At 42.1% G+C, this 17,891-nt stretch overlaps 1 protein-coding gene across 1 annotated transcript in view; it reads left to right on the top strand.

The window, feature by feature from the left end:
• Positions 1-17,891, top strand: part of DGKI (diacylglycerol kinase iota) — a 445,841-nt gene that overhangs the window by 320,234 nt on the left and 107,716 nt on the right. The window contains exon 22 of the mRNA XM_029234512.1: positions 5,430-5,530. Within this exon, the coding sequence (XP_029090345.1) occupies positions 5,430-5,530 (101 nt within the window). The remainder of the gene's footprint in view (positions 1-5,429; positions 5,531-17,891) is intronic.

The raw sequence follows: 17,891 nt of genomic DNA, 5'->3' as shown, positions 1-17,891 counted from the left end.
CCCCCCCCCCCCCCCCCCCCCCCCCCCCCCCCCCCCTCCCCCCTCCCCTCCTCCCCCCCCCCCCCCCCTCCTCCCTCCTCCCCTCCCTCCTCCCTCCTCCTCTTCTTCTTCCCCTCTTCCTCCTCCTCCTCATTATTATTATTATTATATCAGGCCTCAAGAGACTTGTGATGCTTTTCTACCTTGCAAAGGAAAACTCTATATATGAGTAACAAAGGCCCAGTTAAATTACAGTTTGTCATAAAAACCGGTGAGTCTACGTAGTGGTTTAGGGGTGAGTCTTACACTGAACCATTTAAGAAATGTTAAAACAGGACTTTTTCAAGGTACAAAATGTAGACTAATTATACAGCTTTAAGGATGTCCTCTGTAATGTGAATTAGGATTTATATCCTTAATATCTTTAAGTAGAATATCTTGCAAACATTCACAGTCCCCACTTGCATTCTCATTCAACGGACGATAGATGGCTATGTAACTCTGCACCTTGTCTCCCAACCCATGTCAGCAGACTCAAATGCTGCTAAGGTTTGAGATCTACTAACTCCTATTTAGAGCTATGACTATGGCTTCTGCTGTGATATTACTATTCAGGACTCAGTTTTTTAAAAAGGCCTGTGGAAATTGAAGAAGCATCAAGAGGCTAATAATAGTAACAAAATAACTACATTGTACTTGAAAACTTACTATTTACAGGAGTGTGCTAACTGCCTTACATGCATCTTCTCATTCAGTTCTCACTATATTCCTATCAGTCCTGTTTTCAGATCAGAAAATGGTTTCGAGAAGGTAACTTTAGAGCGCTGAATGTCAAATGTGTGTTAATTGATAGAGTTCAGATTGGAACTAAGATTTTGCTGATTCTGCGTTCTGCTTTATGGGCTGTGCTGTATTAAGGTTAAGTGGTGTTACTGCCAGGTGATTTGTGTTTCCAATGAGAAGAAGGGATTACGTGATGTTAATTGTCTGGAAGTGGGAACAAAAGCACCCAACTCATCCCTTCCGTCCATGAGGGGTGCCTGTACATAGGAGACTGGGATGAGAGGAGTCTTTTATCAGTCTGTGAGAGACAATGTGTAGTAAAGAAATTGATTGAAAGAATGAAGAAGGTTGGAGGCATGAGGAAGGAATTTGACACTAATGGATTGAAAGTCTCTGAAGAGTCAAATAAAAAAATCTATCGGCAGGAACTAAAGGGTAGCAGAGAACGATGAGAATTAGATCTAAGTTGTGTTCAGGGAGTTGTCGTGATGGCTCTGCACCTACCCCCCGCCCCCTCCAGCATCTCAGGGTAACAGGTGTGCATAGGTGGAGAGAGAAGGTACAGTCTGGAGATTTTGAGGCCCCTGTTAGTGACTTTAGCGAGAGGTGCTTTTATTACGGTTCTTGAGAAAGTCATGATGAGGATATTTGGGAGTTAAGTTCAGAGCCATCAACTTCCACTCTACACAAGGAATGTATTCTTGATGTTTCAGAGGAAATTCATGAGAAGGCGACAGGTTGGGGCCATTGTCCCGATTTTAAAGGACGTTCACTGATTGCTGAGTCCTATTTTTAGGGACCTTGAGGGGTTCCATGGAAGTCAGGTTTAGAACCCCTGATACAGAGCTTAAATTAGTATAGAGTAGCTTGGGGTAGAAGTTGGCACAAAGGCAAATCCATTTTTACCAGGTTGTTAGTCTCTTCTATGCTCTGCTAACTTTCTTGGCAAAATTTAATTTTAGAAAACTAATGGCACTGCTGTTCCCCAGAGTCCAAGGAAAAGCTTTGTCATCCTTCACCTCCGGTCAGCCATTAATGGGACACTAATATATTTTGCCATCAAGGGACACAATCGAATTACTTGGCTTTCATTTAATCTCTGTGCACTTTTCTCCCCCATGTTCTAGTTGTCTGTTTTCATGTTATCACTTGACCTGTAAAATACCAAGCGGGAGAAGATCCGGGAGAATCATGACACCAGCCAGGCTAGACGGTTTGCCCCCGGAGGAAGCCCAGCAGCTTGTTAGAAGTACCTAGGGAGTTCCTGCATGTGCCCTAATCTCCTTCCAATACCTGACAGTAGCAGTTGCTCGTGTTTATTAGGCAGGACCTTACCTGAAAGAACAAGCTTCAGCATAATAATTATACCGATAATACCTAATATCGAGCACTTACAATGTGCCAGACATTTTTCTAAGCACATCACCTGTGTTGACTCACTTACTTCTCATAACATCCCCGTGAGGTGAATACTGTTATCATCCCCACCTTTCCTGTGGGGAAACTGAAGCACAGTTTCCTGATTAACCAGTAACTGGAAGAACTTTACGTCCAATCCAGTCCATCTGACCTACAGTCTGAGCTCTTAACCACTTTGCTGAGCTGCCTCCTGTACCTACTCTTTATACCAGGGTCCAGAGTAATTCAAAGGGATTATCCATCAGGGACCCTCTGGGTGAATGTCCTCAACCGTCCTGATTGGCCTGATCTGGGCCACCATTTGATAGCAGGCCAAATACCAGGTACCCTAGTCAGAAGGCTGGTTTTAAGCAAGCTGCCACTGGTGGGAAAGTGGGATGTGTTGCAGGTTGTTGGGAGAAGATGGGAGATGAGAGCAGAAGAGTGAATGTGTAGAAAGTGGAAGGAACAGAGTGTCGGCTGGTTAGTGAGAGTCTCCACTCTTTTCCATTCTGGAGATGAAGTGAGATAATATATGAATTCATAGGGGACCTGGAAAGTTCTATAAGATTGGTGGGAGGCTGTGGTTCAGGGGCAGTAGTGTGTGGTGGGAATCAGTGGGTTCAGATGAGAACCTGGAAGGCAGAAGTGTGTGGACAGACAGCAGACAGTGTTGGCTTTTGAGAAAGGTGGTTCACACTGGTTAGCCCACGGGCAGCCCCCTGGAGGAGGGGTGCGGGGACCGGTCTGCAGTCACTCTCTGAATCCCAGTTCCAACTTGGCAGCTGCTGCCATAGCCAGCTCTGGACTCCAGCTCACTGGAGAGGACCAGAGCTCACTGCCACTAGATCTGCTGTTACCTCAAAAAATGTTTTGGTGGAGCTCTTTCAGCCTCTGCCCTCTCTCTTCTCCTGTTACAGGGTATGATGGGCCACCGCGTTCTATGTTTCCAGCTTCCCTCTTATCTGCTACGCTTGCAGGAGAGTGTTTGCTAATTATAATCTTTGCGGTTCACTGGAGTGAACTTGACATTAAAAAGATCGGGCACCTCTTGGGAGTTCCTTGGCGGTCCAGTGGTTAGGACTCCGCGCTTCCACTGCAGGGGACACAGATTTGATCCCTGGTCGGGGAACTAAGATTCCCACATGCCATGTGGTGCAGACAAAAAAAAAAAAAAGATCAGGCCCCTCTTAATTTCAAAATCCGCATTTGGTGTGAACGGTGTGTGGTTACTCTGTTAGTAATTCTTTCCTATCTACTTACATCTAACACCTAACACTGATATAATCCTTACTTTTACTCTTGCCCCGAGTTACCATTTATTTACTTATTGATGTACCTTTAAAATAATTGCATTACTTTTCTAAAAATGATGATACTCAGTGTAAAATAATCCCCAAATCCCACCATGTACAGGTAACCATCTCAAACAGCTTACTGAACATTTTCTTCAGACACTTCTCTATGAACTCCTAAATTCCACAATTCCCATGAAGGAGATTATGCCATATGTAATTTTCGATGACTTTTTTTTTCACTTAACAACATATTGTACTCAGACTTTCTTTTAAAGGTAGACACTCATTTGTAATATTTGCCCTGCGTTCTCCTGTTTGTACCAACAGTTTACTTAGCCAGCCCACTGTCGATTGTTCATTGACCAAGAGTCTGAGCATCACGTAGGGATCGTCCGACTCTGCTAATCCAGGCTCTATGGCTTTGCTGTCAATCTGTGGGATTCTTGGCATCGTATAATAGAAGGAGCATAAAAGGAATGAATGAAGAGTCCAAGACTCTGCTCCCAGCTCTGTCACTTAGTAGCTCTGTGACCTTAAAATCACTTTACCTTTCTGAATCTCAGGTTCCCTACCTGTAAATGGCGGTGTGGGTACATGTGATATTAAAGGTTCTGCTCATTCACAAATGTGCTTTAAACCACATCTCCCATCCCAACTTACACATGTCAGTTTTATTCACCAGTGCCTGTTAAGTTGGAGTATGTATGGAAGGAGTTGTTACACTTTGCCCTAAAATGAGTTTTTAGACAAGAGAATGAAATTAAAATTATTTCTCCCTCTTCCAGAGCTGCAGTGAAATTGTGTGTGTGAGTGCATGTGTGTCTGAGGTTGGGGTAGAGGTATCCTGCCAATATTTTTCAAGTATCACTCTGTCCTTCCATCCATCCTTCTCCTCTTTCTTCTCTCTCCTGCCCCTTCCTCCTCTCTCGTCTTTCCTTCCTTTTTTCTTTTTCCCTTTCTCTCTTTTCCTTCCTTCCTTCCCTTCTTTTCTTTCTTTCTTTTCCTGAAGTGAATTGAGGACTAATGCTATTCTTTCTGCTTCAGTCAATGGGGACTTCTACCCCATAATATAAGACAGGAGAAGCAATAAAGACAAATGGGGATTGTGTTATATTAATATATTGAATAAATGTACTGTTCCATAGTGGTGATGATGAAGATCAAATTATTTCCCTCGACTAATGCCCATGATTAAACTATTTTGAGAATATTAGTTAAAAACATCCAAGGAATCCAGGTAAAAGCCTTCTGAGGGTGAATAGGACGCTTCAGAAAGTTTGGTACGACCCCCTTTTAATTGTTCACTATCTATCCTGAACCAGTTTGAATTCCTTTAAAATGAATTAAATACTTGCTTCTCTTCCTAAAGAATGCATGTTGTACGTGTTTTAACACTTTTCCTCCATTTTGGGGTCTTCAGTGGCACCATCACAGGCAACATTTATTGTAATTGGCTTTGACTGAGAAGTGCCCCCAGGGAGTTCGAGGTGTGTGGAGCCATTTCATTCTCAGCCCCGTGCTTTCTGGATTCTTGGTTTGATTTTTATGTTTTCCTGTGTCTTCTGAGAGCCAAGCTGTTACGGGCATATTTGCTAAAGCAGTTCTTTCCAGCTCTACACCACTTCTCAGCACTTCAGATTAGCTGCATCTCATTTATTGTGGAACTGAACACAGAATCTTATTGGAGTTTTTAATAAGTTAGTAAAAAAAAAAAAAAAAAAATGAGTGGGCTCCAGAAGCTTTTTCTGCTTATTCCCATGTTCTTACCTCCGTTCCAGAAACTTGAGGTTTGCAGAGACGTGTTCTCCAGATAATTGCTGTATTCTCATCAAGATCCCATGATTCTGGTTTGAATGTGAACTCTTTCTTCTTCATAAGAAGAGATGATATTGCCTTTAGTCCGTCCAGGTGCATATGACTCCCAGTTCCATTCTCTCCTTGATATCTGACCATGCGGTTCTTGTTTTACAGTCCCCAGTCTGTCCCAGACCGTCTGAGGATCCGGGTGAACAAAATCAGTTTACAAGACTATGAAGGATTCCACTATGACAAAGAGAAGCTCCGGGAAGCTTGTAAGTTGGAAGTGCCTAATGGATATCACGGGATCAGCCTGTTTTCAGCTTCTTGATCCTCCTTGGTTTGATGGATAGATTCATCTTGTGTCTGAAAGTCATGATTAAAGAAATGAAGGGAAGTGTAGTAACATGTGAACCCCAAGTGATGCTCTGTGGGCTGAAGAAGATGGAACTAGAAAAGGAAATCAGAATAAACTAGTTCTGCTCTTGATGCCACGTTAGGATCTCTTGGTTTATTAACCATTTTAGTCCCAGGCTGACCTAAAATGAAAAAAGCAGAATGATGGTGATACAACATGGTATAGTAACATCTAGAAAATTCTTAAGACAGCACACGTCTCTTCCTGGAGGCTGCATTACCAAATACTGTCCTCATTCTTCATGCCAGGGTGACAGAGTTATCTGGGAAGACACGTCCTTCACTTCTAGCTGTTATGTGATTGTATGACGTCAAAGAAAGGCCCACAGCGTAGTAAATGTCAGGGTAAAATGAGTCATTGATGAGGTGACAGTGCTTCTGAAACCTTAAGTTGAGTCAACATACAAATTCCTTTTCAATGTTCGTATTTTCCATATGCTTCTTTAAATATATATAACTGTTAGTTCACCTTGCTCAATATTCCATATTTATTGGGCATTTTTTACATTCCAGTCACTATTTTAGATCTTTGTCTGTACCATGAAAATATATGAGGTAACTGGGGAACGTCGGCCAGAAGCAGTTAAGACGACAGGTGTGTTGGATATTAGGGTTCTCGGTTCCTTCTTCATTGTGGGGGCCAGTAGTCAAGTGCAGTAAAGGCAGAGAAGATGAGGGCCAGTGTCCAAGGGCACAGGCAGGGATGCCAACAGAGAGAAGGGAGCGTTGTAGAGAACCAGAGATTTATGAACGAAAACCCAAACTGGCCCCAAGTGTGGACCTGCCTGAAGGTGTAGAAGATGAAAATAGTTAAAACTGGCAGGAGTGGAGTAGGGGGCACATTTCTGAGCTCTGATTCCTGAACCTGTGATCTGTAGTGGGGTGTACTGGATGGAAGTCCCGAAATTCAGGGACAGTCTCAGGGTGGGGCAGGGACTTTCAGATCTGGAGGTGACAGTGAGCAAGGATCCGCTTCCCCCGTAACTCAGGCACTAAACCTACCAGGGCATCCTGTATGGAATTTCTCTCTCCATTCTTTCACTGCGTCAGCTTCCTCAACCCTCTTCATCCTTTTCCGTAAACGTCAGTATCCTTCAGCTTCTCCCCAGCCTTCTCGCTCCATCCTTCACTCCTGTTCCCTTTGGTAGGGATGCTTTGAGGTGGAGGAGGAACAATGCCCTGAGCCTCTGCATTTCCCCCTTCTGCCAATGGCAGATTATATTTTCTAATGTAAATGAGATTATGCGGGCCAGACTAGCACAAAATCTAATTTAACCGTAAGGTGGTGGATCTATATGTTTGCAATGGGAGATGTAGCTACAGTGTCAATTAAACTGACTTTTAGAGGCTACTAATGATAAAAGAATGGTGTTTTATGTTCTTTTTCTTACAAACTTCTAAACAAATAGCTTACAAGTTTGAAAAATTAAAAAAGAGACTGGATCTCAAGCCAGTAATATTTTGCAGCTTACTGTCAACTCTGAGGAGAGTCAGTTAGGAGTGGGGAAGCTTTTGAAATTTTTGGCTGAAATGAGATTTGAAGCTTATCTGTGGATTTCAGTGACCTCTTCTTATCTTTTCTGGGGCATTATCTGTCCACTATTGCCAGAGGTAATTGTGATTTGAGTTTTTACAAGATGACATTTCCTGGCAAGTACTCTCCTTATCATCTCTTATGTGATAAAACATCTATGTGAGGAAACTTCTTATATCAAATTGGGGGAGGTGACTTGATATAAATATAAGTCCAATAAATTCAGCCATGTCTTTTGGGACCCAGAAGAACAAAGAAACTCTCAAAGAGGGAATCAAAGCATTATCTCATTTTAAAGATTTGAGGAAAACAACATATGAATTAGAAGTAAAAGCAGCCAACTCAGTCATTCTACATTTAATATATGGTGATGATGCTTCTCAACTGTGGTTGCTCAGGAAAGTTTGTCCTTGGGGGTTTATGGACTTATTCACACTCACCCTTTCTTCCCCGGCTCCAAATTGCAAGTGACTACAGATTCATGGGAAGGCCGACAGCTCAAACTGAGTATAAAGGCAAAAACCAGTTCAAATCCCAATGTGCAGTGCATGCCAAAATAGGTTATTTCTGAAGCATTAATGAAATGAAATAGAGAGAACACATCTAGATAAAAGGGACTCTAGGAATGTGCTCTGACCTGCATCCTGGAAGAACAAAGCGGGTGAATCCTCTTGGGTCATTCATTTATTGTCAACATCCAAGTCCGAACTAGAGCAGGTCCTGCATTACTGGGTTCAAAAAATTAGTTCCCTTTCTTGATGATACACCAAGTGACTCATCCAGGCAGCACGTGGCTGTTCTCCTTCACCATTTAATAGAATCTTGCTCATGTGTCTGGATCATTATTCACATTAGATTACAAGCTCAGATGTTTGTTGTCCTACAAAGCCCTGCTTCTGTCTGTAAGGCAGGACTCCATGGTAATTACGGGAGGGCAGCCCTTTTCATCGCCATATTTATTTTGGCAGAGAGAAAGATGGCTATAGTATTTTAAATACTTCCTGTCTCCCTTCCATTTAGCCCCAACTCACCTGGCGGCATTTCCTCTAAAATGATAACACAGAGAGGGTTATTCTTTCTCTCCTTCTGCTCTTATTGGTAAATTTCAGACTTGCTTAAAACAGTTATAGTTTTTTCACTGGATTTATGAATTATTAATCCTCAAGATAATGGTTATGTGGTCCAAGAGAGGAAAGTCTATTCAACTTGAAATAGAACATAAGGAGAAAGTAGCCATATTAAAAAAAAATTCTTCAAGTACATCTATAATAATTATAGCAGAAACTCAGTCCCATAATCAGAATGAAGTATATAAATGGGTTCTTAATAAAGCATATAGTCTAGGCAAAAGGTAATCAGTTTTTTAAAATTTCTTATATTTCTAAGTACAAAAGAGTTTCACTGACACATGACATACATATTTATGTTTGGAATGACTTGATACTGGCCAAGATGTAACTCTGTCTCCGGTAAACTGGCTAAACTTTACTCAGGCATCAGCTTACTCTGCACTTCTGAGTGGCCATGAGTCTAGGGCCTAAAGCAGAAAAGTAAAAACTAGTTTGGAACTAACTGAAAACAGATGTAGCCTATAAAGGTGGGGGGCGTAGCCTATAAAGGTGGGGGGCATTGCCAACATTTGTTGTATATCAAACACAGTGTTCAACAACGCTTTTACATACAGTATCTCAGCACCATGGATATTATCCGGCCATTTACAATTTAGTGTATCTATATAGTGGATAATATCTCAGTATATTATTATCTGGTTAAGACTAATGATTGTGGCTAATTAGATATTTAGGCAGTTGTCCTAATGGAATTTCCTTGTCTTCCTTGTTTAATGACTCAGTAGAAGCGTCAGAAACATTTGTGTTTGAATCTCACTTGCAACCTTGATAAAGTAATTTTACTGATGACCAAATCTCTCATCTCTCAAACGAGAATATAATTGCAGCCTTGTAGGGTGCTGCGGGTTACATGTAATGTTGTATATGAAAGCCCCGCTGCACAGTCTGGCAACGTTAGCAAGCCTTCCCAAAATGGTAGCTGTGATTGTTGGAGCTGCTATTCCAAAAGACACTGCTATGACATTGCCCTTCAATCTGCAAGTCCACAAGCCAGGCTCAGAGCGGCTGCCCTTTTTTTTATATATATCCTCTCACCAAACTGCACACACCATCGCCACCCTCCAACTCTCTTTCTCACTTTCAGAAATAGAATGGAAAACACTAGTATATATTAAAGATTACAGAAAGAAACTATGAGTCATCATTTGATTTACTTTTATTGTGTCAGCTAGTACAAGAGACTGCTATGATGGCAAGGCATTCACACCCGTGAAACCCATATTTGGCGATCTGGTCAGATATCTGCAAACTCCCTCTCTTAAGTCCTTGTACATTTCTTAAGTGCATCAGCTGCTGTCCATCATGGAATATTTAAAAATAAACTTTATTTTGGAAAAATTTTAGATTTGCAAAAAAGTTGCAAGGATACTACTAGGAGTTCCTACATACCTCTTACCCAGTTTTTCTCATTGTTAAACATTTTATACCATAGTACATTTGCCACAGAAACTGATATTGCTTCATTACTGTTAACTAATCCCAGTCTCCTCTGGTCTCTGACAGTTTGTCAGTCTTTCCTCCACCCCCCACCCCCATGACCTTGATTGTCTTGAGGGATACAGGCCAGTGACCTGTACAATAGCCCCTATTATGGCTTCATCTGTTGTTTTACTCATAACTAGACTGGAGTTGTAGGTTCTTAGAAAGAATACTGCAGAGGCGAAGTACCCGTCCCATCCCGTCATATCAGGGGTTACCCGATTCCCACATGACATGCTTGTGATGGTAACCTGATCTCTTCGTTAAGGTTGTATTTGCCTGGCTTCTCCACCGTGAAGTTCCTGTCTTTTTACTTTCCCTGTGCTATTCTTTGTAAGTGAGTCACCATGTTTCACTCATCTTCAGAATGGGGGGATGTGGATCATTAGATTTTGTTTTGTTTTGTTTTCAGTTTTTATGGATGACTCAATTGCCTCTGATAAACATGCCAAGATGGTGGAGCCATTCACTCATGCATGAATCCATGCTTCCAAAAACTGTACATTTGTATCAGTTATATGTTGGCTATCACCCTAGATGCTAGGCATTGAAAGATGAAACCAGGACGTGTAACATTACAGTGTCATTTTTTCAATACACATTTATTGAGTGCTTACTCTGAGCAAACAGTGGTGGAAAAAGAAAAGCATAAATAATCCCTGAAAAAGCTCAGGGAGCTTTTTCTCATTTGATGAGGAGTATGATAGAACTAAGGAAACGCTATGTATCTGTTTTCTTAGTAAACATTTAAATAACGAAAGGAAGGGATCGAATATATAAGCAAGCGTGACAAAAGCCAATCTAACCACTAATTAGCTGAATGACCTTGGGCAATGCATTTACCCTCTTCAGGCTTCAGTTGCCTTATCTGCTAAATGCAGTGGTTAAACTCTATATTTCCTCAGGGTGTACTATACGGGAATAAACGTTGATCCCTGTAGAAATGACATAGGACTTAAAAATTTTCCTCCTGCCGTGTTTACTTAGGAAAGTTTTTAAAGCTCCAACATCATTCATTGTAATGATTGCAAGCATCAGAACGTGTTAAGTGCGTTTTGCTTCATGAGTTTGCTAAAAACACTGATTTTTTTCCCCCTATCGATTGCTTCATCTAAAATTGAACCTTTCCCCATCCTAACAAGTTGACAACAGGGCCGTTCAGTAGAGATTAGGCCTCCATTTGGTGAAGGTAGGCGTTCCATTTGAAATCTGTCTGAGGAGTTAAATGATGTCAGTCTGTCCTCTGAAGGGCACTGGCCATTGCTTTGCAAGTGTTTATGTTTATTTCTATTTTCCTGAGTTGACATTTACTCAGAGTTTTGTGTTTAGTTTCCTTTACTGTTCTCCCCTATCTTTTGTCTGTATCTTGTATTTATCCTTAATAAAAATGTAATGCCGATAAATAAAAATAATTGTAGTTAATGCATATTGTACTATTACTGTGAGCTAGCAAATGTCTTAATATTTCTACACATATCATATAATTTAATTCTCCCAATACCTCTGTGTACTAGGTAGCATGGTTATCCCCATTTTATATATAAAGCAACTGAGGCCCAAGAAACTTAAGGAAAATTCTAAGGACCTGACATTCTGAATACTTATTTAATCACTATGCTCCCTATTTCTTCCAAGTAGTAGTTATTTTCTTTTATAAAATATTTTTAATAGCATACTTGTTTTTAAATCTTTCACAATACTATTTCAAATGCTTTTTTGTATTTAAACTGACTTTACCTTAATTTACCAGACTCTGGTTTGTTGGACAATTTTCTGTTTTTGGATCTTTCTCTACCCCCCAAATAAATCTTCTGTTCATAAATCCATATATTTGTTGACTGCTTACCATATTTCTTGTACTACTTCAGTTGACGGGGATACTGAAAAGTGCCTGCCCTCATACAGCTTATACTCCATTTGGAGAAATAGACAAGTGAATAAGTGATATAGCAGTAAGTGCTGTAATGGGAAATAACGCAAGAGTGACAAAGGATCCTATTTTTGATAAGGTGATCAGGGAGAGACTTTCTAAAAAGGTAACATTTAAGCAGAGACCTAAAAGTAAAGGTTGAGTATGCACCTGGATTTCTGAGGGAAGAGTGTCCCTAGGCAGAGAAAGTGGCTCGTGCTAAGGCCCTGTGGTGCAAACATCCTTGGACTATTTAATGCACGACAGGGAAGTTCATGTGGCTGGAACCTGGTTAGTTGGGTGGAGAAGGGTATGAAGTCATTTTGAAGTTGTAGGAAAGGGCTGCCACGTGGAGGGGGCTTGTAGACCATGGAGAGGCTTTGAGTTTTATTCAGAATGTAATGAGAGGTTCCAGGAATTATTTGAGAAGGAGTATAACATGTCTGCATTTATTCTGAATAATTCTGGCCGCTGAGTGGAGAATTGACTGCTGGGTTGTGAAAGTAAAAATCAGCGCACCAGATACAAGGCTAACATGATATTCCAAGTGAGATGTGTGCTGGAAGTTGAGGGAGTTAAAGTAGCAGAGTTGGGGAGAAACAGTTGGACTTTGGATCTATTTTGGAGGTAATGCTGGTAGGATCAGATGATGGATTAGCTACACTGCGTAGGAGGAAAGGGTGATTCAAGGACGCCTCTGAGGTTTTGGGCTCAGCAACTTGGTGCATAGAGTTGGGGCAGATGTAGAGGACCCAGCGGTGACCAAGAAGCACAGAGTGAGCTAGGAAAAAACAAAAAACAGGAGAGCTTGCTGGTTAGAAGCCAAGAGAAGAAGAATATTTTACAAAAGAATAGTGACAACTAGGTCAAATGTTCTGTGAAGGTGGAGGGAGATGCACGCTAAGAACTGGTCATTGGATTTGGATAGAGGGGGGTTATTAGTAACCTCACAAGAGGTTGTAGAGGGAAGAAGGTGAATAGAGTAGGTTCATGTGCAAATGGGACCAAAGGAAGTGATTCCACATAGACTGCCCTTCTGAGATGTTTAACTGGAAAGAAGAGAAATGGAATGGGGGCTGGATGTGGAATCAAGGGAGGTTTGTTGTTGGGTTTTTTTTAATTTGTAAGCTAGTTCAGCTGTGTAGGCTGGTGTGCGCGCCGATGGGACAGTCCACTAGAAAGGGAGAACTTGATTCAGGAGAGAGAGGGCCAGCTGCAGGAGCAATGCCTTTGGATAGGTGGAGATGGGGTCCAGTGCACGGTGGAGGGGTGGGGACAGTCCCCCGGAGTACGGGGAGGGAAGGCAGAGGAGTGGGTACAGAGGCAGGTAGGTTGGGGGATTTGGTACCAGGGAGAAGCAGAAGTTCTATTCTGATTACTTTTATTAGTGACACAAGGAGCAAGCGTTACTAGCTAACAGTAGGGAAGGGAAGTGTATCCGTGTTCAGGGAAAAAGAAAAGGGAAAGTTTGAAATAGCCATTTGAAGAGTGAGACAGTGAGTGGCCTGGGAGGGATTGCTGAGCAGCACGTTTGATCTGGAACCTTGAGCTCCTTGATTTTTTCATAAGCATGGAGACCCTGACCTGTCAGTTCCTGGGGGTCTTGGCTTATACACGAGTGCATTTCTTGTCTTGCTAACTTCCAAGACTCAGATACCAGGGAAATATTAGGCTGAAGGACAATGATCTTATTTTTAATATAATCCCCTTCATTATCTAATTCTGTTTATGATCCAAAGCCTTGCTTTGTGTACAAGAAAATAAGAAGTGATTCCAGAGCTGTGCTTTATTAGATGCTAATGATGTTAGTTAGGTCTCAGACAAGGAAATAGCCTGAAGTGCTCATACTGTCATTGTATTCTTCTTTCCTTGTTAAAACTTAGCCTTGGGTAATGAGAACCATCAATTGCAGGTATATTCTTAAGTCTTGCCCAAAGGAACATTTTTCCTTTCTGTTGGTTTATCCTGTGTACAATACACACGCACACGCACACGCACACGCACACACACACACACACACACACACACAATAATGACTAATTCTCACTGCTTATATACCAACCTAGTCCGGTTTGTTGTTACCTTCCCAGTTTGCCAGCTCTGGGATATGAACTCAAATGGTTGTTACGTTTCTTTTTGAAGACTTTCTTCTAAGAACTTTGCATAGATTTGATACTTTTTCTTTCTTTATGTTAATGTGTGTTTGGTGTGGCATTAGCCACTGCAGGGTCACGGCATCATGTTTAATAATACATAATAACAGTGTTTGCCTCGTGCCTCATAGTTTACAGACGGCTGTCGCATACACTGGCTGCAGGCATCAGCAGAGGGACACTTACAAAGGTGGCTTCACACAGGCTCACGCAGCTGCGACAGGATTTTAGTAAGAATTTACATCTCCTCTCTCCTAATCCAGTGCACTTTCTAACCACAACCCTCCTGCTTGGTAAAGACATAGCTGTGCACTTACAAAAATGTGGGTTTTTTTAACATCTTTATTGGATTATACTCGCTTTACAATGGTGTATTAGTTTCTGCTGTGTAACAAAGTGAATCAGCTATACGTATACATATATCCCCATATCCCCTCCCTCTTGTGTCTCCCCCCCACCCTCCCTATCCCACCCCTCCAGGTGGTCACAAAGCACGGAGCTGATCTCCCTGTGCTATGCGGTTGCTTCCCACTAGCTGTTTTACGTTTGGTAGTGTATATATGTCCCTGCTACAGAAATGTGTTTTAAAAAAGAATTTGGGGTCGTAGTTCTTGTTCTTGTTTGTGTTCCCTGGGAAACCCACTCTGAGACTTTTGAGCTTTATGTGTTAGGAGGTTTACTGGAGATTCTCCAGGAGGGAACGGTGGATGTGGAGAGCGAGGAGTAGCAGTGGGGAGAGGGACAAACTGAGCTGTGATGCGACTGCAGCAGAGCACTCCCACAGGGACATTTGGATCTGGGATTGCCATTTAGAATTGTCCCAACTGAGGCAAGGGTTATTGGAGATCGTTCAGGCTGTCCTTTGGGAGGAAGCGAACCGTGAGTGAGGTTGCGTCCTTCTTAGAGAGGGGCTCAGCTGTGAGCTGTCAACAGAGCCAGCACTTTCAGCGGCTGAGGGAATGAGGGCCTCCATCCCATCGTGGATCTGCGGGGGGCACATCTGTTCTGAAAGCACCGTCTTGTCTGCGTAACTCGGCACCTGATTTTTGAACTAAAAGGCCAGGATGTAACCACCCACACACCCAAATCTTTGAGTCCATTCATTCCCTTCTTCATGTAACAACTATTTATTGAACACTTATTATGTACCAAGCACTGTTCTAGGTACTAGGAATTAGGCTCATGTATCACTAACCTCCAAGTTTCTCTCTTTACATCTTTTGGCCTGACCTCCCTGCTATTCCAAATTCAGGGAATTGGAATGTAAGCTAATTACTTTCTTTAGGTGCCTCAGAATGAGCTAAGGAAAATGGAAACCTAAAAGGTTAATGCTGACCTTTTCTTAAAGGTTCTGTTTGCCCTGAACTACTATCAAGCCAAATATTCTCCTTTTGGAATTTGAGTAATTAAAATTGGAAATCTAAATGCAAGGTAATATAAATTTCAGGCTATTTCTAGCCAAACATTGTAGTCAGAGATAACACCAGATTTTGATCCTCAACAAGATGGATACTTATTCTATGTGTTGATCCAACTTTTTGGTAAAGATACTGAACTGAACAGAACGAAGGACAGAAATATGTGCTGGTCTGAAAATAACCTCTTTGCAGAATGATTTAGAACTACAATTTTATTTTGCTAGTTATGTGAATAAAAGCGTCAGGCCTTTCATAGTTCATACTGGTGGAAAGCACTCTTTCTTAATACTTACTGGGCTTCCCGAATCACTGATCCACTGCCCCTCTTCTGGAGTCACTGATAAGCAGAATTAAAGCATTCCCTTGGTTATCGGATGCTAGAATTGTGTTTTCTTTAGACTGCCCTAGTTCACATCTCTACACGGCAGTTGTCTGTATATAATTTGTTTACTCTTTTTGCTTTCACGAAGAGACTTGGGCCCGTATAACAGATTTTAGGACATCTTCTGTTCTGATTCTTCACATGTATCCAATCAGCTCAAATTCAGAGCTGCATGACTGAATGTTTCCCCAATACCCGTCGGTGACCTTGCGCATTACCGTCATGTGCAGTTGACAGTAAGATGTTAAAACTGTGAAAGAGACTTGAACCAGTGTCTCTAAACATCTTTTTTTTTTTTTTTTTTTTTTTGCGGTACGCGGGCCTCTCACTGTCGTGGCCTCTCCCATTGCGGAGCACAGGCTCCGGACGCACGGGCTCAGCGGCCATGGCTCACGGGCCCAGCCACTCCGCGGCATGTGGGATCTTCCCAGACCGGGGCACGAACCCGCGTCCCCTGCATCGGCAGGCGGACTCTCAACCACTGTGCCACCAGAGAAGCCCTCTAAACAACATTTTGAGTATAGTATTTAACTAAATTTTGGGTCTGGTTATGAATCTTTTTGCTTTTGGACACAGTATTTCACCTTGACTTTCACATGTATTTGGCTGGCCAACCCATGTAGCCAAGATTTCCATGTCACTGTTAAGTGCTTGTTATCTCCCTTCCAAATACTAGAGCACTGGCAGTAAATTGTCAGTGGTGGCTCTTCCCTGTATCTTGGAATTTTGCGAGTATTACCTTCCTAATGAATGTACCTGGACAAAAATTATATTGTTTTCTAATGCCCATTGTCAGGTGCCTTCTAGAACCTTACAGTTAATTGCTTCTATCACATTTAACACTGGGAGTGCACTCCAAGGAATTTTATAGATCATTTTGTTGTTCTAGAATTCCATTGTATGTGACATTAGGAATCCTCATTGTAACGGAGTTCCCTTCATCAAAAATAGAACTTTTCATCATTGTTAGGAAACCTTCAGATTAACTTGGAAGGTGATGACATTTTCTAGAACTGTTTGACCTGGAACTTTGGTTTCTGTTATTTACTAGAAGATAGTATTGGACCTTTTGCTTTTACTTCTTCTTTTATTACTGGTAGTGCATGAACCAAATGTATCCAAAGTAGGAAGAAAGAAGACTCATGCAACGTTAAGCATATGAGCTGTGATCGGGTTGCACTCTCCCTCTGACTCCTTTCATCTTTGCTCAGAACACAGCTTCGATGTGTTTTTTCTGGCTTTCTCTTCCTCGTTTGTGCTTCTCCATTCATCGTGTGCTACATGCTGATGATTGGAAAGATAAGAAGAAAAGGATCGATTACTCTTAGTTCCTGAGATGATGTGGTCTGGGCCTTGGGGGGGTGTCTAGGGAGTTACAGTCTCCCCCTTCCCCCCCCCCCCCCCCCCCCCCCCCCCCCCGCTTCCTCTACCTGCTCTTCATTCTCCAGGCTTGAGAATATTCTCTCCCCAATTCTGCCTGTAACAATATTCTAACTCTGAAATCCCGTTCAGATATTTTAGGTGTTATCAATTGCCTTTGAGGCATTTGTAAGTGCTTCTTATCAACCATCTTTCCAAGGGCCACTTTTATATCATTTCCATCACCTATCCCTTCCCACCCCCACTCTCTCCTGCCTTTTTCGTTTTCCTTCCCCCTCTCCAGCTCAGCAGGCCACCCCGTCTACTGTGGTGTCAGGCAAGTGTGTGAGAAGGTTGTAACTGCCGGGGCCACTCTGAACAGCTGTGAATCACCCTGGTTTCTCTTCCCTCTCACCATCCAATTCATTAGGGAGCTGACTCGTAACATCTCCCACATGTGTCTCTCCCTTATCTTTACTGTCTTCCTCTATTCCAGACTCCAGCATTGCTCATCTCATTTACTTCTATAGCTTCCCAACTCACCTTCCTGCCACTCACCTTGTCTTCCACTAATTTGCCTTCCACATCTCTGCCAATGATTTTTCTAACATGTTGTCAAAGAAGAGTCACATGGACAAGTTAAACAGGCAAGCAAGACTTTATTCAAGACTACTGCAGTAGGGGTCAAGACGGTGGCAATGGGGAAGAGAAAGTGAACTCTGCTGTGACAAAAGGCGGGAGACTTTTTAATCACTGGGGTGAGCAAATGGAAAAATGCTAGAGGACTTTAGCCATTTGATTAGGCTATCTGTGTTTGCAAATTGTCACTTATTAGCTACCTATAGAGACTAGGAA

The sequence above is a fragment of the Monodon monoceros genome, unplaced genomic scaffold (assembly GCF_005190385.1).
Source record: "Monodon monoceros isolate NGI ecotype Baffin Bay Population unplaced genomic scaffold, NGI_Narwhal_1 Super_Scaffold_2, whole genome shotgun sequence".
Taxonomy (NCBI): Eukaryota; Metazoa; Chordata; class Mammalia; order Artiodactyla; family Monodontidae; genus Monodon; species Monodon monoceros.
Note: the sequence above shows the minus strand (reverse complement) of the source record. Positions and strands in the feature narration are given on the sequence as shown.